Consider the following 25,586-nt stretch of genomic DNA (forward strand, 5'->3'; position numbering starts at 1 on the left):
TGCGAGAATAGAGGGAACATCTATCAGCGCTCAGCTAGGGGTCCCCGGGGGATGAGTGGGTATACCTCTTGAGTAGGGGGGCGAATATTGGCAGTGGGGGGCGCAGGCGCGCGGCAGCAGTCTCCGCAGCACGGAGGGCAGCACGAAGCGACCCCAGGCCAGGGGTGGTAGGGGCGCGCGCACGTCCGGGGCGCTGCGCCCCCCGCCGCCCGCCAAGCTGCCGCCGCCCCCACCCCCGCCCCAGCGAGACAGCGAGCGCAGCTCCGCTAAACCAACACATTCCATAACTTCCCGCCCTCCGCCGCACGCCCGCACCCCCTCCACTACACCAATACACCATCCTACCATCACTCCTAATACCTGAACTACATCATCTTCTGTACATCCTGATACATGTATGTTTCTTTGGTCACCACAAGGAGGCTTTGCATGAATGCTGTGCTGCATTGAAAGTAGTATGTTATACGATATAATTCAGCATGTACTACAGTATTACAGTAACTATTATGTTATTTCATTTTAAAACTTCTGACGATTTTAAATGAGAATGCTGTTGAATATTGTTGTTGGAAATGTCCACAGTAACAATGTGTGCTCACAAGTCGTCAGAGTGTTCATCCGATTGACTTGTTCACAACCAATGATGCATTTATAATACCAACTCTTTATTAATGCAATAATAATACATTTAGAAGCCATGAATATCCAACATAATAAATAACTTGAATTTACATAATATGTTTTTAAGACATTTATCAGAAGAATAAACTTAGACAAATTAATTAGACTTCGTTTAGTTCAATCAGTTTTTGTTTTAAATATCAGACATTATGCTGTGAACAAATCAAACAGCTTCAATAGTGGATTCAATTTAATGTGACTTCTACGTATTTGGTGTAAATTTGAAACTATTCATTTTAGGTAGGAATAAAGTTTACTGGTATAAAGTAACGAATAGAGAATACATTTTACACCTGGGAATAAAGCGACATACTCAATTATTCTTGCCTTGGGTGCCTTCAAATGACTTGTGTTCAGCATAATAAGCACAAATGATTAAGAATGATTTCCTAAATAATTATAATGTTCTGGCTACAAAGCAACTAGGTGTTTAAAAATATGTACTTAATGAAACTTAAATAATTCAAAGATCCAGGAGTCTTTATAAAACTTGGGGCATACATAGTCAAATAATAAATCTTCAAACATCATTTTTATATTCTAACCAAATATTTTTCTGCATGTAAAAAAGAAAATCTTTTACAAACCTTGATAAAACGTCAATAAACTTTAAAAATATGTAACTTCTAGCTGGTCATATATAAGTAAGTCCTTGTTGATTGAAAAACTAACTAAGAAGAGAATTAATTGTGTATTAGTTTAAATATAAACGTAAGTAACGTACCTATATTTAACACGTTGCAATACTTTACAATATTTTCACAAGACGAGATAAGTACTTCAAAAACGTGCCAACGAAATAAAGAAGAAAATTCATAGAAAACGATTGAAGAAGTAGTGCAAAGTGATAGAATTAGTTAAAATTGGAACTGTCTGTCTAGAATTTGAGAAATTGCTCTCCCCGTTGACTATTTACATAAGACTATACAGAGTTTTTCGTTATTCCAGTGGTAAGATTGTTGGACTAACTATGGGATCAAATCCCACACTTGTATTGTCTTATTCCATCTTAAAAATATGCTGTTACTTAGCGTAGGGGATTGGTGAGACTCTATCTACAGCGTTTGTTTAAAGATATGTATAAATATGAGTCCATTCAAAGTCCTCGCACGTATGTGTAGGGTGGCCAGGCACACGGAAAGCGGGAAAAGACGACATCCAGTTCCATTATGACATGCGCATTCAATGAGTATAAACAAGTACAGGATGGTCCGGGTACCGAGCAGTACGGATCCAGCATAACGATACAGACAGGAAGTAACTCATGGAACGATGTGACATAGATGGTTTTTTTTTACATGCTCCGGGATTTCATCTGCTCTGTTGCCAATGTGCCCAAATGTTTATCATGTTCTCTCGGTAGCAGAAGGAACCAAGAAACTAACATAGCTCGCTTATCTTGGAGACCTCGCAAAGATTGCAACAGTCACTCTAATTGCCACATTCCACAAATATTCCAGAAATGGAGTGTTTCAAAATGATTGATATCCATATAAGATCTCAGTGTTTGCTTTACTGTGTGGTTTATACTTGGGAGTCTTAAAAGGTAATATATAACCAAGATTTTGGGGAAATAGATGATATTATCACATGTTTTCGATTCTCTTGTTCTGATTATTATTTATCACTATTTTTTGTTGGAGATTTCTCTGATAATTGATCTCAACGAGTAGCATTCATGAATTTCTCAAGAGTTCAATTGAAGCGCAGGTAGAATCTTAATTGTTTAATTTATTAATTTTTCAACTTTTGATTACCGACATTTAAAATGAACAGCATTATTTTAATTTAACCGTATTGTTTTAACCATTTCAAATACTGTAACATTAACACCCGGACATCATAAAACGTAGAGACTTAAAACCCCTGCAGGTGAATAATATTTTAAATTTTGCTTACTTTCATTGTAAACAGAATAAAACAATAAGCAAACAAAGAAAACAGATATTTCATAACAATATTATGTATCTGTAAAATTACTTCTCCAGTCCAGTTGTTCTGGATAGTGAGAAGTGAACAGTAAAAACCCACAGTTTAAAGCTCACAACAATATAAATTTTAATAATTCTATTTGTATTATTTAGTTACACTTGAAAACACATTGGCGCCACTAGTTAAAAGCGGCCATCTTGATGTAATTTATCACTGACTCAATTAAAATACTTTATATTAATTCATATTCTGAAAGATGTTTACCTAGCATGCAGATATTGTAATGTTCAAATCCCGTAGAGGATACCAACTACTGATAGCTAGTCTTAACTTCAAGATAGCCGACGTTTGGCCATTCTTTAGTTGTTTTGGTGAGTAGAAACCGACTTACTCAATCTGTCAATGATAATCATACCAAAATTTCTTATAAGTGTAATGTCACAATTTTTTAAGACTAAAATTAATGCAATTCTTTTGGTGAATAGAGCCCGACTTGGTTAGTCAGTCTCTGGCAATTGCACAAAGGTGACCTTGTAACTGTAAGGTGACAGGTATTTAGACGAAGATGGACATTTTGCATGGAGTTCGAGAGTAGAACCGGGCTTAGTCAATCGGTGGAAATTGCTCAAACATGGCCACCGCTATTTTGAACGGAAATCTTTTGGTGTGCAAAACCCGACCCAGTCGCTAGTCTAAGACTTACAGAACACGATAATTACACCAAGATGGCCGCCATATTGAACAGAGTTTGTTTGGTAAGTAGAACCCGGCTCAGTCACTCAGTCTACAGTAATTACACCAAAATGGCTGCCGTTTGGCCATTTTCTTACAGTGAGTAGAATCCATCTGTCACGAAGTCTACTAGGAAATTTTGCCGCAGTTTGGCCACAAATTGGGCTCTGTTGGACCCGGCCAAGTCACTCAGTCTACAGTAAGGTGTTGGAGGTGAACTCACGGCAGGAGTACTCCCTCTGGATGGGCGGCGGGCGTGGCTGCACGCCGATGAGCGCTTCCAGTGGGACGGGCGCGCGCGGCACAGACACGGCGTGCGGGGGGAGGTAGATGGGCTGCAGCATACCGAAAGTGCATTCCGGAGGCACCATGCAGCGACACCCGCCATGGCACTGTAATCACAAATCAAGTCAGGTCAGAAAATGCGACAAACTTAAGTGTTTTAAAGTATTTAGCTGTCAAAAAGAGAATACAATTATGGATTTATAAGGAAAAAGAGTAGAGGAAGGTATTTTATTTGGCTTAAGACCACTGTAGAAGACATTCACCACAGGGTAATAACGCCAGTAAGCTCCCGCCTTATTGCTGCACTCGTCTTTTGTTGTATCACTCATGGAGCTGGTTTATATAGTGATAATCAGCAATTCACTATTGGCCGGGTTGGGTTGAGTTGTCCCTTATAATTACATGCTTATTCATAACACCTCAGGAGATATATGCAGCTGTTGTGTTTAGAAACATAGTGGAAAGCACTAATAGCAGGAGGTGCCAATGTCCCCACCTTGCTGAGATGAAAGCTCAGATGCCTGTAGAGTTGACTATAGAACTGTGAAATCAGAAGACTTTGCCAAGCACCCACATTTTATCGATAATGTCAGTAACTTATCATCATCGGTGAGCACCACTGCAGATCGCTAAAGTACAAACAACAGTTCAAGTTGAATAAATTAAGAACACTCAGTCGTTGTGAACTGTTGTTTGTTTGTTGGCGACTGCAGTCATGCTCGAGAACAATTACAAGCTACCGACATAGTCAATAAATCCTTTATCGATCGACCGTGCTCGATACTCCAGACTAGAGAGTGCAATGGTTTTTGGCTCTACAGTAGGAGGGCATAGTTAGGTATCGCGTGTAAGACCTTTAAGGATAGTAAGGCTAGGTTAGGACACAGCACAGTGGTCCTATGGCCTGATTGCTTATGGAAGCTGGTCAAGGTGAGATTTGTCTAATAACAGTTGTTTACGTCAGGTTAGGTTAGGAGAAAGCCAGCTAGGATGGATATACTCACGGTGATGCCGCACCACTCGCAGCGGTACCCCGTGAGACACTCGGCCGACCAGCACGCGCGCCTGCACGCCACGCACTTGCCCCCCGCGGGCAGGTTGCCCTCTCGCCAGTGGTGCCGATGGCGCACCTCCGCGAGCTTCACGTCCGGCACGTATGTTGCGTTCTCGCGGCAGTCTGGGGTGGCAAAGTCGGCGCACTCGCTGTGCACGTAGTACTCGCAGACTGAAACAGACCGTACACAATTAAATAAGTGCACAAATCATACGTCCAGTGCAAGTTTAACCATTTTCTTAACAAGATCCAACAAAATAAATTGCTGCATTATTTGATCAGCCTTCAAGCATAAAACATAACAGTCATCACAATTAGAACAAACGTTGACGGTTACCGACACGTTACAATATTAGAAATTCGAATGGAAAATGATAATAAATTCAAAATGGCGTTGGTGACCACTTGTCAAACGTGAAGGGGGTTCCCCGACTAAGCCACAAGTTTTATCTTTAGCGATGCCATACATAGTAATGCAAAATCATGTGTTTTTGGTTTGAAAATTTGGTCGCCTAGAAATGTTTCAGATGCTTTAATTAAATACTGCGAGTAGAATACATGTTGGCCTTTGAAATAATCGAGTATTTTTTATATAAGTCTTTTTATAAGCCCAGAAAAAAATAATGTATAGGCCTATGAATACTGCTTTAAAGTTCAAAATCTCCTACTTACGAACCCATTTTCGGTTATGATTTTATTGTACCTATAATGTGGCAAATTAAGTTGATTTATAAAATGATCGGAAAAAAATTAAATATTTATGCCTGAACATCCACAAAATAAAAAAAAATGCACTTTTTGGCCTTTTTTTTCTTGCATAAATCAAAACAGGCGGATGGTGTTAAGCGGGAATTTAAACCTTATCGCCATTTACGTAAGGGTTGCTATTGATAGCTGCTCAATTAAAAATATTACACGACGTTGTGCATCGCCTTAATACGATTATATTGTTTGTTTTTTTAGATCAAATAAGATTAATTTATTCCATATTGGTATTAAACAACAACAAAAAAGGAACCATAGGTTGTTTTGCTTGTAATTTTTCAATTATGGGAAGGAAACAGGAAACTAAATATAATAATATTTTTGGTCGTTGTTACGTTATAAGTTGAACATCCATTTGAATCACCCAAAGTGTATACAATATTCAATATTTATTAGTCAAACTAATTTTTATCCTCCATTTCGATGTAAAAAAATGCCATCTGTGAAAATTTAACAAAATAACGAACAACAGTATCACTATGATGTACTATACTTTCACCCGAGAGATCTGCCGCGGCGAAATGGAGAACTACAATAATAACCAACTAAAAATATTGAAAGTAGATGGGGACGAAAGGGTAGTTCCCGATACCACCGCGGCCAAATCTGTCAGAGATGTCGCTTATCCCTCAAAGTGCATATATTTTGAAAATATTATCCAAATCGCAGCATTGCGAATTTATTTCTTCAATATTATTCTCGTAACCGATATTTATTCAAAGTCACATCATTCTACGTTAGTGTTCAGTATTCATTCTCCCGGCAGAGAGCGTGCGCGCGCGCATGCTCTCTACGGTAAGTTCCTTCGCTCCTCTGAAATCCTTTCGCGAATCGCAGCTCAATTCCACGCCAAGGTGAAGGCAAACGTTCACTACATTCGAGATTTAATAATATGTTTCTTCCGCTGACTTGTGACAACCAAATTAACAACTTCAGGCAAAATCGGACTGAACATTCATAAAAAACAATACGTTTTACATTGTCTCTAAACCCCCATACGTAAATCGTGATTTTTTTAGGTTTAATAACCTAAAAATAATTGTTAATAATTTTTAATAACCTAATAATTACATAATTGTCACGATTCAAGCGTTATCAGAATTTTCAATTTTCCAGAGAGAAATTTTAACAGTAGATAGCTTTTACGACATTTCGAGATCAAAACAATATCGATTTGAAACTTATTGTTATTCTGAAACTTTCTGATCACAAACAGAAACGATTTCTCATCGTATTTTATCACATTTAAAAAAATTACCCTTTTTCTGGAAGTTATTAATTTCGTTTATATTCATTATTCTTGATATGATATGCAGTGATTTCCAGAATCTTGTATTTTTTTACTATCTTGTGTTGTCATAAATTGAACTACGTTGGCAACAGGCCCGTATTTTCCAAAACGTTGAAGGGGGATGTGTCCAAAGGCCCCCAAGTTCGTAGGGACTCCGAAGAGTCAAAAAATATATCAAATAGTGCTAACTGTTCTAGTATTTCAGTTTAACTAACTAAACATCACGCCGTTAAACAACTCGGTCTTGGCACACACTCCTTGCCTCATTCACACTCATACATATCGTCTCATACATACTCTTTTATTATTCTGACTCTTGACATGAACTTCATTGGATTGTTATGAATTATAAATTAACGATTTTCGAATAATAGCTGAATAAAAGTAAAAATGATAAAGAACTTTAAAAAAATCTCAGGAAAGAAAGTTCAAGACCTCATCCAGGATGAATCTAGCGCAATATGTTGACAACCTTGGTGGCTTTGGTAATTTTGAAGTCATCTCCTTCTGCGTAGGTACAGATGACGCGCGTTGTATGCAAGTCTTTCGAAAATATGCCATATTCATCCCCAAGAATAAACGATGCAACACCTCAGGGGCCGTTCAAGTATTACGTAAGCAGATTTATTACAATTATTTACCCCCTCTTCCCCCTTGTCACCAAAAGTAAGCTAAGCTCTTAACCCCCCCCCCCTCCCATGCTTACGTAAAAATTGGTACCTATATGCATTTTTCTGTTAATGTATTCTGTTTTTTAAGCGAGTACCTAAACGTATTAATTATTTGTGGGAATCCCCGAATATGTATTCGGTTTTCAAACATAGACAAAGTGTGGGTTGCCAATGTGTAAAAAAAAATAACTACTGCTGACGTAATCACTATCTCGACCCCCCCACCCCCCCATGTCATCAAAAATAAGCAAAGCAAAGCCCCCCCTGCCCCCCTATAGTGCTTACATAATACTTGAACGGCCCCTAATTAAAAAATTGCGATTCGGAAGAATTTTCCGGATCTGCATATTTTTATCAAGGCCATTCATGGTTTTACCACACATTTAGTATTTGTTTCCTCGGGCGTCTCCAAGTTCTTCTACCATTCGCTTCCACATCATATACAAATAGCATTATGGTGTAACTTACTCATGCAATGCAAGGAAGCAGTCTCGTCCAGTCTCTTGCGACACACGGTGCAAAACTTCCGCTTGTGGTGCGCCGGTTCCGACCAGCAATGTGCCACAGGGTTCTGAAACAACACAGTGCCGCATTATTACCATATATCATCTACTTATACCAACAATTCAATTTAAATGTGCTAAGTCTGGATTGAAGAATGGCCTACAGAAGCATGCTGCTCAATGGCAAGTAATCTGGATTCCTCGATGCAGATGGCGCTGGTGTGATTGGATGTCATTTGCATGATATGACAGCTATGTGCTACGGCTTAATGGATATTGAGGATTTTAACCCTTCAGGTTTTTAAATATTTTTACCAACAAGTCCCAACGACATTGTGAATTTCCTTGGAATTTTGGAATGCTTCCGAGGTATCTAAAATGTGCTACATCTTACTTATTTTTGAAGTTGTCGTTCAAAGAAATACTACAGGGCTTTCTAATAAGAGGTATTATTTTGAATAGCCCGCTATTTCGGTAGATGTTACTTTTGAAGCTGTAATTTGTTGACATTTGACAAGTAGAAACTACGCCACTAATAAAAATGGAACGATACACGCTTCAACAACGCATTGAAATTATTAAAATTCACTTGAGTGAATCAAATGCAAATCATTTGAGTGATTAGGCCCATTTCCACCTCGGTGGCTTCGTCAAAAAGCAAAATTGTCGCATCTGGGGCTCGGAAAACCCAAGAGTTATTGTTGAAAAGCCTCTCTATTTTCAACATGTGACTGTTTGGTGCGGTTTATGGTCCGGCGGAGTCATTAGACCTTACTTTTTTGAAAATGAGGCTGGAGCAACAGTTACGGTGAATGGATTGCGCTATTGAGAGATGATTAATGATTTTTTATGGCCGGAGTTGGATGGTATTGATCTGGACAACGTAAACTTTCAACAAGACGGCGCTACGTGTCACATAAGCAACGAAACCATTGATCTTTTACGATTGAATATCAAAATGACACCTCTTATTGGAAAACCCTGTATGATGGTTCGAGTGTCAAGAGTTATTAAAAAAGTGTTATAAAAAGTAATTCGGAAAAGGGATGACTTAGTTTGTTTTTAACCGCAAACTATTTATACACATAATTTTAACAGAATCGGATAAGAAATAAGTTTTGCTATTGTTTCAGATTGGCGGCTTGCGACAGAAATAACAATTTTCTGAACTAAAGTATTGAAAAGCGAGGTTAACTCGAGTTTTAAACTAGTGCCTGAAACTTAATGCTAAATCACTATTTTCGATTAATCTTTACAACGAATTTCTTTATATTACGAATACCAAAAAATATGCTTTGGATAAATTGAAGCTTTTTCCATCGTTTCTCTTGAGTAGAATTCAAATAGAATCGTTAATTACTTTATACAAAATATAAGCGTAAACTGCTAAAAATGTATTTGTTCATTATAAATGTATGAACACATATAGGAAACAACTTTAAAATGTACAATATTACCGCTAAGCTTATATGTGATAGTTACCCTTGATCAACATTCTTCTAATCACAAAATAAATAAATTTGTGCTAAAATCGAGCGTTTCAAGACTCCGTTGTCCAAGCGATTTGTATGCTTATTACCTTTATTCGTGGTGATATAAGGCACACTAAAAATATACACATTTTTGGCTTGCGGCTTCCTCTTAAGCGGCCGCTACACTACTCGCTTCGACGAAGTCCTCGACGAAGTTCGAAGTGCGTGCCCACACACTCGTGTACTTCGCGAGTAACTCAGTCCAACCAGTCAGTGATTGGTTTATTTATGCCGTGACGCTTCGAGTCCTTTGACTCGGGCGCATTTACCGACAACAATCGGAAGTCTTGCGAAGCGAAGCGAAGATGCCCGAAGCGAAGCGAAGTTCGTGCCCACACTATCGTATTCGGTCAACTTCGATCAACTTCGCGAGTAGTGTAGCTGGGCTATTAAAATATCGTTTTGTTCAAATTCAACTAAATGTACTTACGATTGTAACAGATTCAAGGCATCACATCTCTAAATTGTATAAAACAAAATCACTATCCGCGTCTGTCTGTTTGGACGCTTAGTTCTTTTAAATTACGCAACGGATTTTGATAGGATTTACAATATTATTTAGAGAATTTCTTTCGGAAGTTTTACACATATATAATATATGCTTATTATAATTATAGAAAGCAGAGAAAAGCCGGGTACATGTCATCTAGTAGTCTGATAAAACAAAATGTTTATTGTAAACTAGCTGTCGTGTACCCGGCGTTGTGAATGATTCGGAGTAAAGTTTTGACGTTGTAAACATTCCGGCGTATTTTTTTTACAAGCAATTTATTTATACTAATATATAGAAGTCTGATTAAACAAAATGTTTATTGTAAACTAGCTGTCGTGTACCCGGCTCTTGCGCGGGGTTGTGAATGATTCGGAGTAAAGTTTCGAGGTTGTAAACATAGCGGCGTATTTTTTTTCAAGTAATTTATTTATACTAATATATAGTAGTCTGATAAAACAAAATGTTTATTGTAAACTAGCTGTCGTGTACCCGTCGCTGCGCCCGTTGTGAATGATTCGGATTAAAGTTTTGAGGTTGTAAACATTCCGGGTTGTTTTTTTACAAGAAATTTATTTGTATCTACTAATATATTAACATAAATAATAAGAGAGTAATAATCGACATGCATATGTACACGAAGAAAACTTACTGAAAATCTGGTCGAATTATTTAAATTCCTGTAAAAAATGAAACTGCAGGCCTTTAACGAATGAATTGACAGGTTTCCTAACACACTGTCGGTAAAACACGAATATGTTACGAAGATGTCGGAACATGTGTTTATAAAAAATCGTCTTTATATTTATTAGGATAAGCGCAGCTGTTTGAACACGTGTTCAGATATATTTTGAATGTACTGATAGTTTGTTAGGAAATGGTGGGCCATCTTTAATAATTCAGCCATACACATTTTTCTCCACGTAACACCATTTTATTTTTCTATTTATGTTGGTATATATATTTTATTTTTCTATTTATGTTGGTATCTATATTTTATTTTTCTATTTATGTTGGTATCTATATTTTATTTTTCTATTTATGTAGGTATCTATATTTTATTTTTCTATTTATGTAGGTATATATATTTTATTAGATGTACCCCCATAAAAAGCTATATGGGGCCCATGTAACACAAACATACAGCTCCGTTTATCCTGTTATTATATAATGACGAAATGCGAAAATATTGCAAATCAATAACGAAGGTTTTTGTACTCTCTGAATGGTCGTTGAGAAGCAAATTAGATTTCAACCCAAAAAAATGTGTCACTATGTCTTACACTCGTTCTCTAAATACTGTACTTAACGATTATAAGATAAAGGGCGAAACACTATCACGTGTAAATTCCATAAAAGGATCTCGGTTTCGTCTTTGATCCCAAACTGATATTCTCTGACCATACAGGGTGTATCGGCACGTACCCGACAAACTTTAACCAGCTATTCCTTAGCATATTTGGAGTAAAAAATCTTATGTGCACTTTGCTGTCCGGTAACGTTTTTTTTTAATAAAAATTTATTATTCATATTTTCACCACATGTCACCGCTGTTTTATCCTTTGTCAAAGTTTGAAAACCCATCTGGCAAATATTTTATTCGAATTTCGTTGAATAATGCACGTGTGTGCCTATATTGGCGCACTTTTACAATCACAACGAAATGGCACGGCACCATTCGTCTCATTTTTAACTATTATTATTTAGTGTGTGCGAAAGAGCGAAGACGCTTTTTGACATACTTACTTATAACAGCTGTTGAACACGAAACGCAATGCCAATGACAGTGATGGAGTGTGGAAATTTTTAATTTTTTTGTTTTTAATTGAAAAAAAATGCTACCGGACAGCAAAGTGCCCATAACATTTTTTACTCCAAATGTGCTAAGGAATAGCTGGTTAAAGTTTGTCGGGTTAGTGCCGATACACCCTGTATATCGCAGCTCACTCAGTCTTGCTACAAACTTCTTGGGTTCGTCATTAGGACATGCAAGCGGTTACCAAGATGCTATGTTAGCATTGTTCGATGGCATACTGAGAAGCAAGCTGGAGTATGCGAGCCATGTTTGGGCACCGTACCACCAGAAGTACATTGATATGTTAGAGCAAATCCAGAAGAAATTCCTCAGGTATGTCTATATGCGGACGCATGGAACCTATCCTAGGTTCATGCACCATATCGACTTACTTGAGGAAACTAATTCTGTGAGTCTGGAACTAGGCGGAAAGCAAGTCTAGCTATTATGTCTTTCAAAATTTGGAACAATTTTATCGATAGCCCATTCCTCTTGGGATGCTATGATTTATATGTACCAGACCACTACAGCTGAAGTCGATACCATGACTTATAAACATAAACATTCAGAGTACCAAAAGGCAAAACCGACGTCCTGGCAAAGCATAGCATGCGAGGTGAGTGGTGCTGTTAAACGAACTTGCAAAGAATTTTTATGTAAGTGACTGTTTTCTAAATGACTTAAAACAATTTTTGAAGAGTCACCTAGCTAAATGCTGACATTATTTAAAATTGTACTGTAATTGGAATAAATATTATGTTTTACAGTAAAAAAAATAATATAAAGGTCCCGTAGTCAATGGGTAAGGCTCTCGACTAGCAATCTGGAGCTCTCGGGTTCAATTTGATGTGTTAAATTTGTATTATTCCACAATTTACTAGTTAAAAATAATATTTAGTAAATTTGCGGCACGTTCCAGCCGTTTTTTGGTAACCAGAGCTGAATAGCCAGGTACTTCCCTATCTTACTCCTCACCATCTCCTTCCCATCCCCACAACCTCGAACATTCGTATTTACATATCTCGCTTTGACCATCTTTGAAAGCTTACTACGGGGCCTAAATAAATTAGCAATATTTTATATCAGTATGTTTTCTCCGTGTATATACAGTAATACGTACTAAATATCGTTCCCGAGCATGACTGCAGATCCTCAACAAACAAACAACAGTTCACAATGACTAAATATTCTTATTTTATTCAATGTGAAGTGTTGTCTGCACATATACGAAATGCAGTCAAGCTCGGGAACGATGTCAATTTACCGATATGAGTTATATATAAATAGAGTCTATAATCCTTGCAATATCAGTGGGAAATGTTGTTCCCGTACGGGAAGTAGGAAGGGTGGTGTGGCAGCTGTCGATGTCGCCCGAATCCTTCCGACCGCGAACGAACTCAACGGTCGGCAGTGCGCCGCTGCGCAAATGCTCCACAATACATAAGTCAATTGGCACGACCACTGATTGTTGTAAAACCCTACTTACCGATGAAAAGTCTTGTACTTGTAGGTACAATAGATCGCGACTGATGCCTGAGATATCTAACATCGGACAATGATCCGATATGCGTGGCCCATACATCGAACGCCAAAGCTGACTCCATCTACTCGTATATGCCTCATTGCTTAGATACCCTGGACGAGCGACATTGATTATTATCATATCATTCGGAAAAAACTCACTGAAACTTGGTTCAATATTAAAATATTTAAGTAGGTACCGCACTATTATGCTTATTTATGTTGTGGGCAGAGTAGACACTAATATTTGCATTCCACGATTACATAGTGATGATGTCGTGTTGTGTCGACACCGGTGGGACTAGACAAGGTCACGGAATGTTCCAACTAGACCCGGGACTTGACTCGACACGGGGCATACATTAGCCCGGTCCTTCGCCCTCGGAGGAACGACACGAAGGTAAAACGGACAACACGCATGCAGCATATTATTTACTCCACACGAGGCGTGTGCAAATGTGGGATAGAATAGCGGACAGGGAACTTTCAGAATGTAGATCAGGTTTATTACAGTTTTTTTTGACTAGGTAGGTACTTGGATTAAATTTTTTTTTTCATTTATTTATTATTTCTATACATACATTACAGTGTCTACCAAATTATTTACATTTGTATATAACACATAAATTTAGAACTGTTGTTAATATGGTTTTTGTTTTATGCTGGGTGTGAGGTAGGTTTGAGTAGGTAGGTACTTGCATTATATATTTTTGTCATTAGGTTGGTACTTGCATTATAATTTTTTGTCATACGGTAGGTACATGAATTATGGTTTTTTCATTAGGTAGGTACTTGCATTATATTTTTTTGTCATTAGGTTGGTACTTGCTTTATATTTTTTTGTCATTAGGTAGGTACTTGCATTATATATTTTTGACATTAGGTAGGTACTTACATAATATTTTTTTGTCATTAGGTAGGTAGTTGCATTATTGTTTTTTCATTAGGTAGGTACTTGCATTATATTTTTTGTCATTAGGTAGGTACTTACATTATTGTTTTTTTCATTAGGTAGATACTTGCATTACATATTTTTTTCATTAGGTAGGTACTTGCTTTATATTTTTTGTCATTATGTAGGTACTTGAATTATATTTTTGTCATTAGGTAGGTACTTGCACTATATTTTTTAAGAATGATTGATTTTCTCTCAATATTTTTCCAAGAGCAAGATAATTGAGATTATTGATTTACATATCTTTTTAAATTTATCTATTTGAATTTTATTTTTTTATTCGTAAATGAATGAATGCAATTTTTTTAAGTGGAAATTAACCTACTTCCCGATTTGCGATCGAGTTTCAGCTCGGGAGATAGACTAGTTGCCGATGAAAATGCATTCTATCTTTTGGGGGCAATCACGCATACAGACGCGGAAAATCGGGATTTGGCACAGTTGTTAGCGCGGTTGACTTCAGTCTTTGGGGATGAAGGTTCAATCTTCAGTAAAACCGTTTGTTTACGTTTTAATAACAATTCACAGCAGTTAAGAGCTAGTCCTTGGGGAGGAGGGTTCAATCCTCAGTCAAACCAATTTTTTTTTAATATTCATAAATATAAATTTTAACGGATTGATTTTTTAAAGTCATCAAACTGTTTCTGTGCAAAATCAGTATGTCAACCAATGACATTACAAACATAGTAAATTCGATTAATCAGTGGTAAACGATTAAATCATTAATTTTATGAACGGATGGTTTAATTGGTTTAATTATAGGTAAATATAATATGTAATTAGTTTGTTAAAATCGTTGGTTATGCAAATTATAAATTAACTGTAAAACAGAAAATCATCAAAACTGACAGTAATTGATGATTTTCAAGTAGGTACTTAATTGCAACGGGATATTTTGTTCATTATCATAATTTAAAACATTGAAAAAGAAGACATCTAAACGATACACGAAACAGAACAAGACACACAAAAATAAAAAAGATTACGATCACAACTAGGAATCGAACCCAGGATCTCTTGTTTTATCGGGACAGGCGTCTTAAACCACTCGACCATCGGGACCTATTTATTAATCGTCATTTTTGTCGATCTCATATTTCTAATCCAGAGTCAACAATATCATTTTGCCACTAATTTTTCCCATATTTTTGGCATCTACCTTTTTAAATGGAAACAAAGTTTCTAATGAAATTGGTTTGGAACCTAGATAATTGGATGAACATATTCGATTTTTATTTCAAATATTTAATTATCTGTTACCTATATATGTATGAATAATACGTAATCTAATGAGAAAGTTGGTACTCTATAACTTAATTCCAACAAAGTTTACAAATTTCTCTTTCAAACCATGTTCTTTTCCTTTTTGAAGGCTCACTACGGAAAATTAATAAAAAATAATAAACGGTTATCACGGAGAAAACTTACTGATTTTAAATACTGTTAGGACGGGTTGTTTCGGAGAATTTGAACAATTCATCAAATTTCAAAGTTCATTTTTAAATTCTGTGAAATATATTTTCAAGTTCTGTTTTTATTTCAGTTTTGTCAAACAACTAGCCTATATTGATATAATAACAGAACTTGAATAGGACTTTCACAGAATCTGGAAAAGAACGTTGAAATTTGATGAATTGTTCAAATTCTCCGAAACAACCCGTCCTTAATTTATTAAAAATCTGGTCAAATTATTCGTTCTCCTGTAAAAAATGGGACTGCAGTCTATAACGGATGAATTGAAAAGGTTCCTAACAAATTATCAGTCAAAAGCGAAAGTTTTATGAGCGCGGCGGAACACGTTGTTATAAAAATACTGAAATTGTCATTGACGTTGTCGCATTCCGTCAAGATATATATTAGGAAAATAATACGTGTTCTAGATATATTCTGACTGACTAATCATGAAGTATTATCGGGAATCGTGAAATAACATCAGGAAGTTGGCATGCTGTTACTTTTTTAACAGGATTATTTTTCTCCGTGCAACTATACAAAGCGCCGTTTAGTGTGATCGGTGCTGTAGTTGATTATTTAAAAAAATTCTAACTAAGCAAAGTTTGTTCATGATTATGACTTAAGTTATAATTACAGAACGTTAAGTATTGTATACTTGATTTATTACCATGGTGTTTGTTTGGCTAAAACGGTCTTTAACCAGGCTCAAGGCAGGCTTTACCACACCAACGTTGAACAGGCGTATAAGAATCTAATTAGTAAGATGGTATATATAATAATAATATTAAAGTCTTCCACACTAGGGTTTCCTGTTATTGTAGGTGGCTTTTACTTAGTACATTTCAAAATATCAACAGATTATGACGGACTCCACTTGGTCGATAAGTAAGGCTCTCGACTAGCAATCCGGATGTCACGCGTTCAAATTTGTATTCTTACTTACCCTATTGGCTACTTTCTATAAGAAAACACATACTCAATATAATGTACTCACTCTCTACTTATCATTATTGTTATTATATAGATCGATTGTTTTTTATTTTTGTTTTATGAGTCATAATACCACATAAAGAGATATATTATAGACATAGACAAATCACACACTTACTTTCACATATTTTTGGTTCCTTGGAACGGGCAATTTGCCTAGTTAGGAATCAATAATTTCGACCTGATAAGGTACAATAATCACTAAAAATATTTGAATTATATCTTGTATCATATTGTACTGTGTGTAAATCTAAAGGAATATGAATACGAGAGAGTGGAAGGTACTTCTGTGTGGGTGATGTCATAGTAAATTCAGAAATAAATCGTTTGATGACATTGTCAGCTTTATTTAGTAACTAGATACGGATAGTCTGGTTCTCTCAGTCCATCCTTCCCCAACATCCTCTTCAATGTCAGATGAGTACGTAATATTTTCCCATGGTTCCGGGTAATTATACCTACTACTTGTGTGGTCATATTCCTTTTGTACAAACAGCCTTAGAAAATAATAATATTTTCGTTAAATAGATGATTTTCATTATAATTCGGCCGCATTCCATGAAAACTGTGTTTTTCTAGTAAGACTGAATTAATAAATTACCAATTAATCGAGGGAGAGAAAATGGAAAAACAAAAACCAGTTCCAAGCGGAAAACCAGTTATCTTTATCTTAACAAAACAGTAATGTTTATCCTATTTTCCGAGAAAACTGATTTAAATGCATGGATCTAAAATAGAACATCTTTATCCCATTAATAGTTCAGATTGAACTGGTTCCTAGAGTAGATTAATTCACAAATAACGTAAACAAATTATTATCAATTCGAAATTCCGTATCGATTTAATGTATTTTATAATAACGCTGGATTTTAATATAATGCCTTTTATGAAAAAGCTTTTGTACAGAGCTTTAAAATTTATTAAAACCAGTGTTAAAATATCCTTAAAAGATAACCCGTCTTATCAATTAGATTTGTTCATGCCCGTTCAACGTTGGTGTGGTAAAGCCGGCCTTGAGCCTGGTTTAAGACCGTTTTAACCGAGCAAACGCCATGTTAATAAGTTAAGTTGTTCACTGTTCTGAACTTACGCGCAGCGTAATTTTTACACCACAGTTGTATGGAGACTGTACGTATTTAACGAACGGAAAGCACATCGTTTGGAAATCAGATCTCGTCTTTTTCTGATATTTATGTTCTTCTATAGTCGTTTTCTCGCTTCCGAGGATTGTAGTAGAGTATAGCCTAGTATAGCCTCCAGTTTCCCAATGGACAATGCTTCTTCACTCCCCGTGGTTATAGGTAGAATTTGATTGATCACTCCAACGTATCTGTGATTGCCTTCTACCCTCCGCTACACCAGTGACCATAAGTTTCTCCGGGTTCAAGTTTTCAGTGAATGAACAACGTATTCAAAGTACCTTAGGATACTTTTTACGCAGATAATTGATAACCTATCGTGAATGCCCAGCTCTTCCAGAATGGATGTATTATATTATTGTTTTATAATCCCTGACGTAAAGTAGACTTAAAGATTCATTCAGAGAAAATACGCAGTAAGTGCACATTTTGGAATCCATAGAATGCAAGAAACATGGAGAAGATGAAGTATGTATAGAAGATGGATGTCATGGGTAGATTTCAATAAAGTAAATCTGAAATCGTAATTAAATCCGTATTTTGAAATTTTACCATCTATCTATATCTATATCATTGACAGTACTTATCATGAATATATCTTGACCAATATGTATTGACCTTTTCTGGAACATCTCTGGATAATACAATTAATATCTCTTCACAACTCTTGACTATCTATTGATTATTTCTTGAATATCTCTTGTCCATCCACTGAATGTTTCTTGATTCCCTTTTAATCTAATTTCACTACAATACCTTCACTGAGTATCTTGACCAAATATTGATTATCTCATGATTGTCTCCAATCCATCTCATTACTAGATACAAGCTATAACTATATCTTGAATATCTCTTTTGACCATCTCCTGAAGGTCTCTTGACTCCCTCTTAACCTTCTTTCACCATTATAACTTATCTATATCTTGACCATCTCCTGAATGTCTCTTGACTCCCTCTTAACCTTCTTTCACCATTATAACTTATCTATATCTTGACCATCTCCTGAATGTCTCTTGACTCCCTCTTAACCTTCTTTCACCATTATAACTTATCTATATCTTGACCATCTCCTGAATGTCTCTTGACTCCCTCTTAACCTTCTTTCACCATTATAACTTATCTATATCTTGACCATCTCCTGAATGTCTCTTGACTCCCTCTTAACCTTCTTTCACCATTATAACTTATCTATATCTTGACCATCTCCTGAATGTCTCTTGACTCCCTCTTAACCTTCTTTCACCATTATAACTTCTCTATATCTTGATCATCTCTGGATCATCTTCGGATCATCTCTTCACTGTCTTTTGACTAGTCCATCTGGAATATCTCTTAACCATCTCCTAAATGTCCCTACGCGTTGATCAATCTCGTCACGATATCTTTACTACCTTTTGATCATTTCTAGATCACCTCGATGGACTGAATTAATGGACTGGTGATCCTGCGAGGGGTGACAAGGTGACAAAAGTATATATCGGTAAGACCAGTAAGGACTAAGATAAATGGTATGGTTAGAGTGGACTTACCTTAATAAGGCTGGGCGCCGTGCTTGAGCATGATGTGACCACCGCGTTGACGCACCGTTCGTGTACAATGAAGTTGCATACTGAAAAACAAATAAAACAAAATTAGAAAAATTAAAATATTCACAACGATGATTACACTCCCCCATCCAACATACATACTTGGAATCAAGACAGAGAAATACAGAAAAGCTTTAATTTTTATATAGCTACAAAGACGAAACCAATATTATTTGATAATAATTTGTGGTTAGCACTGGATCAATTTACAAGAAAAATAATATGCAAAAATATTTTGGTTCATTAAATTACAATTTATCACTCAAGCGCATTAAGTAAGTAGATATAAGAGAAAAACTTAAACAAATTTAAAGTTTTGGTTACAATAACACTAGCAGATCTCACCTCCCTCAACTCGAAGCCAGAAAATTAGGTGACTACCTATATATATTAAAATTTAATAGTTCCCCGAGCGTGTACAAAAATAATACATAAAATAAATGTAATATTTGTTTTATGTTTTTCAAATTAAAAAAAAAAGTTTAAAATATATACTTTTTTCACATTCAAGTTTAATAAGTACATAAGGTAAATATTCATCTTATTTTATAAGAATTTTCTATGAAATTTTCGGTTATTCCAAAGAAAATCTTCACGATATACATAATTGGAATTACATATATACGGAATGACCGAATAAATCTTCACGATATACATAATTGGAATGACCGAATAAATCTTCACGATATACATAATTGGAATGACCGAATAAATCTTCACGATATACATAATTGGAATGACCGAATAAATCTTCACGATATACATAATTGGAATGACCGAATAAATCTTCACGATATACATAATTGGAATGACCGAATAAATCTTCACGATATACATAATTGGAATGACCGAATAAATCTTCACGATATACATAATTGGAATGACCGAATAAATCTTCACTATACACATAATTGGAATGACCAAAGAAAATCTTCACGTTTTACAGATATATTTATATACGGAATGACCGAATAAATCTTCACGATGTACATATATATAATCGGAACGACCGTATAAATCTTCACGGTATACGTAATTGGAATGACCAAAGAAAATCTTCATGATATACGTAATTGGAATGACCCAAGGAAATATTTATGATATACGTAATTGGAATGAAAAATCTTCACGATATACATAATTGGAATTACATATATACGGAATGACCGAATAAATCTTCACGATGTACATATATATATAATCGGAATGGCCGAATAAATCTTCACGATATACATAATTGGAATGACCGAATAAATCTTCACTATACACATAATTGGAATGACCAAAGAAAATCTTCACGTTTTACAGATATATTTATACACGGAATGACCGAATAAATCTTCACGATGTACATATATATAATCGGAACGACCGTATAAATCTTCACGGTATACGTAATTGGAATGACCAAAGAAAATCTTCATGATATACGTAATTGGAATGACCCAAGGAAATATTTATGATATACGTAATTGGAATGAAAAATCTTCATGATATACATAATTGGAATGACTAAAGAAAATCTTCATGATATACGTAACTGGAATAATCAAAGAAAATTTTCACGTTTTACAGATATATTTATATACGGAATAACCGAATAAATCTTCACGATGTACATATATATAATCGGAACGACCGTATAAATCTTCACGGTATACGTAATTGGAATGACCAAAGAAAATCTTCATGGTATACGTAATTGGAATGACCAAAGGAAATCTTTATGATATACGTAATTTGAATGAAAAATCTTCATGATATACGTAATTGGAATGACCAAAGGAAATCTTTATGATATACGTAATTGGAATGAAAAATCTTCATGATATACATAATTGGAATGACTAAAGAAAATCTTCATGATATACGTAACTGGAATAATCAAAGAAAATTTTCACCGTAGACATAATTGGAACGACCATAGAAAATCTCTACGATATAACGAATATTAATAAGCTATGAGTAGGTACCTACCTAGTCGAGGAACGATTCAGATATTGAACTCCCCAACTCCCAAAATAAACACATATTCATTCACCCAGCAACAACAAGAATGAATCCACTTGAGAATATAGAATTTAATTAACTAAAGTTTTTTGTTACTAGTATTTAACTAACTACGCGACTTCACCCAGCTTTCAATACTAATTTTTATAAGAACAATATAATTTTTCTTCATAATATATGGTGATATGTCACATTATCACACCAGGACTCACCAAGAGAATTTTTTTACTGTTTAGTTAAGATTCAATCAAATCTTTGTTAGTATCTCTTTGTTAGACTATGTTTGTATGAAAAGTTATATAAAATCATTTAAACAAGCTCTTGCTTGTCTAGTGGTGTACTGGACGAATAAAAAAATAATTTAATTTCATAATTATTTTGTTTGGTTAAAAAGCTGAAACGGAAAAATAGTCGAATTAAATCGTGAATCTAAAAGTCAAACAGAATGGAAACACGTTGCTAAGCATCAAGGACCATTGGGCATTTAAGTTTGCGGGCGACTTATTCAAAAAACTTTCAAAACTATTGTTGTGCACGTTGAAACACGTCCTATTAAAAATAATTTGCCTGTACCTGGGTATCTAGCACAGTCGATCGATAAAGGTTCTATCGATTATATCGGTAACTTGTTATTGTTCCCATTTACGACCGCAGATCGCCAACGAACAAATAACAGTTCACAACGACTAAGGTGATAATTTATTGTTTGTACATTAGCGATCTGCAGTGGTGCTAGCGAACCATATCAAGTTACAGACACAGTCGAAAAACCTTTATCGATCGACCGTGCTAGATACCCTGCAAGTAGTTTATTTCGTTTTATGTTAAAATATCAGAGTGCGTTCAAGAATCAAAAAATACACGTCAAAACAGCGCGATCCAATTAGCAGGTACACGACTGAGCGTTTCCCGGATAGCCGTTCCCGAACGCGCCCGCACCGAATTTGGGCGGCAGTAAGGGGGACGTGGGGTGCGGTAGGGGGCGACCCCCTCTTGCTGACGTCACGGGACGCCTAGTGACGTCAGCGGTCGGTCGGTTTCTTGGTTGGTTGGTAGCGGGAGTGCACGCGGCGGGATCCGACCCAGTTTGTTAGCCCCGATCCCGCACACCCATAGATAAATGTTATTGTGGACGTGTTATTTAACTGCTCGATTTATACGTGAATTAAGTCACAAGGATGATAATATAATTCAAATCTGTATTTAAATTCAACAATTTATTTCTTCGAACGTACAATGAATTCAACAAATCTTTAAAAGGTGATATAAATATAAAGCATAAACGAAGAAGAAGATAATTTCAATAAATCTAAACTAAATATGAAACAGTGCAAGACACAAAAATTAAAAGATTACCATCGCAACTAGGAACTCGAACCCAGGATTTTTTGTCTTGCCGGGACAGGCGTCTTAACCAACTTGACCATCGGAACGTATTTAAACGTTATATTTGTCGATTTTATATTTCAAATTCAGAATGTACAATATAATCTAGGGACAAATTTTTCATAAGAGATCCTGGGTATAATACAAGGTGCAGCACAACAGTTAGTCTAGTTTTTATGGGCCGCTAAATCCCGTGTGGTTGGGGTAGGAACCTGGTCTCATTGTGTCGGGAGGGTCATGACGTTTTCAGTCGTTACCATGTTTTGATCCGGACAACACCGGGGCTTCACCGTTCGCACATTTTTTGAAAATTGTCGTTTTTTCTTTGTCACCCAGCGGGCCTTCGCAATTTGTGACTTCTTCGTGTGGGGGTGCCTGAAGGAAATTGTTTTTGAACATTGGCCTCACACCTTGGAAGATCTCAAGGATCTAATTCAGGAAAAAATGTGCGGCTGAAATCTTCAGATATCGCCTTCATCAATGTATCATTGCTGGGAGCCATCATCTTTGTGATGCCATATTCAGGACTTGATGCATAAGACGGCATGATGTACCGAATAAAATGAAATATACTCCATTTCTGTAAGTTTTCGTTTTTATAATAGCCCTTCAAAACCGCCCTGTATATAAATACGCAAAAATTAAATCACCATGATTATTTAATATCATTCGAAATCTCCCGAGTCTCAAAAAATACGATTATATGGTATCAAACCTTAATATAACATATAACACATTTAAAAGGTGAGAGGAAGGTTGGACGGTATTTGACTTTTCAGAGCTGGACGATGGACAAATTTTAAAGTTAATATCTGTGAGGGTTCTATTCAAGTTCTGTTATTACATATCGTTATTGGCCATTCGTTCAACTTAACTGAAATAATAGCATAAGTTGAATAGAACCATTACAGAACTTGAAAATTATCTTTAAAATTCCATCAACAAAATTATTCAAATTCTGTGAAAAAACCCGTCCTTAAACTTTTCAGTTCTGAATTGAGGTCTTAACAGAGGCGGATTTGCAGTCTTGGCCGCCCTAGGCCCCAGACCATGTAGCCGCCCCTTTCTCAGTACCCATCATATTGACCAGGAGTATCCAAACTTTTCAGTAAGTTCCTAGGGTCAAAACCGTTTTAATTTTCCTGCCATTATCATTCATGGTTCATGGGGTGAGATTTGTCCAGGTCTTGGCGGCGGATACGTCTGCCCACCTGCTGCGTGGCGGGCCGGATCGAGAGAGACTGGGTGAAGGAGGCCTTTTGACCTTTACAGCCGGACTATCTTGACCCATCGCCTTGCACAGCAGTTGGAGGGATGTATTCATACGCATGTCATTCCTGGACACACTAATCCCCAGCTTCCTACCCACCCCTCATACATTTTCCTTTTCAGAACTTCCTATCCTTCCCTTCCTTAAAAAGACCCTCCAGACAGCATCACCTAAGATGACATAGGTCGTGAGGGAAAATATTTTCCTCAAAGCCTCCTGTGTGGAATTATTGTAAAAAAATACGCTTACTAAATTCGCTAGTTCAATTACTGTATAATTGTCGATTGTCGCAGGCCGTATTGATGACATAGACATAGAGAGATATAGACTATAGACTTTGATGAATTTACTTTATTGACAACTTTTATCGAAATCGATTCAGAAATTTAGTTAACTATAATAGCTGCTAGTTTGTAATACTTTCTAAGGTTTCAAGGATTTGAATAAAACATTTAAAACAGTTTTAGGTTTAATTTATTTAACTAGTTTCAGGTTTATTCTCATACAATAATATATAAGTGTTTCACAGTTACAATTAGGGTTGCCAGATACGGGCTGGATAAAAAGTTATTATTAAGTCTCCAAACAAATAAAAGAAATCAGCACCTCTTTTAAATAAAATTCAACTTAAGGTACATATTCGAATATAATAACTAAACTTAAAATACAAATTAAAACGTTGGTAAAAAAAATTACGTAAAGCATTATCTAACATAAAAAAAAACTGAACTCAAAACAAAAATCTGGCAGTTACAATTCTCGTCTGCACTTAAGTGCAGCAAAATCATTAATTAGATCTTCGCAATCCAATTTCCTTTAAAAATTTGCTTCTATGTTGCAAAGCAAGATTGTTCAGCCTTTGCTTCGCCATTGTTGTGCGTAAATAATTTTTTACACGTCGTAAACAAGAAAATGATCGTTCTCCAGAACAGTTACTGGCGGAAGTACACACACACATTCGAAGAGCAATATCCACGTTTGGATAAATGGTTTTAATTTCTTCAGTTCGTAACCATTTTAACAAACTGACAGCATTGTTTCGATCCTTATTTTTCACACTGCAGTGAGCACGAAAATGGTGACATTCTTCTGAAAAATGGGCTTCTAAATCACTAGAATAAATCATTTGCAATGATTTTGCCTTTTCTTCGACTTCAGACGGGCTTAGTTTTGTCAATTGAGTAATAAAATTAAATTTATTATAAAGTGATTTGTAAGCACCCAGTCGTTTTTTTAGTTCTGCTGATAAGGAATCGATTATTACTAAAAAAAGTAGCGATTCTGAAATTTTCGCGGCCGTTTTTTTGTTGCATCTCTACACCTGTATTATTCTCGCCAGGAAGTAGCTTAGGCTTTCGATTGCGTCGAAAATCTCTTTCATATTCCTGTAACGATGACAGTTTTTTGGCTTGGTTTTCGAAATCATCGAAATTATCTCGCATTTCGCCAATAAAATGTACAAGTACCTCATACAGTTCTATGACAATGGTGATGTCAATTTCCACACTCTGAAGTTTTTTACTTGTGGCGTTAATACGATTCA

At 36.0% G+C, this 25,586-nt stretch overlaps 1 protein-coding gene across 7 annotated transcripts in view; it reads right to left on the reverse strand.

The window, feature by feature from the left end:
* LOC149418136 (diacylglycerol kinase theta) overlaps positions 1-25,586 on the reverse strand; it is a 130,599-nt gene that overhangs the window by 32,480 nt on the left and 72,533 nt on the right. For 4 of the 7 annotated variants that reach the window (XM_089639675.1, XM_089639674.1, XM_089639676.1 and 1 more), the window contains exons 2-6: positions 19,321-19,400; positions 7,880-7,982; positions 4,635-4,855; positions 3,569-3,737; positions 66-266 (exon numbers count right to left, since the gene is read on the reverse strand). In XM_089639675.1, the coding sequence (XP_089495801.1) occupies positions 66-266; positions 3,569-3,737; positions 4,635-4,855; positions 7,880-7,982; positions 19,321-19,400 (774 nt within the window). The remainder of the gene's footprint in view (positions 1-65; positions 267-3,568; positions 3,738-4,634; positions 4,856-7,879; positions 7,983-19,320; positions 19,401-25,586) is intronic. The other 3 variants (XM_089639678.1, XM_089639679.1, XM_089639680.1) reach the window with 1 other exon arrangement.

The sequence above is a fragment of the Hesperophylax consimilis genome, chromosome 14 (assembly GCF_061612785.1).
Source record: "Hesperophylax consimilis isolate HC1 chromosome 14, BYU_Hcon_1.0, whole genome shotgun sequence".
NCBI lineage: Eukaryota > Metazoa > Arthropoda > Insecta > Trichoptera > Limnephilidae > Hesperophylax > Hesperophylax consimilis.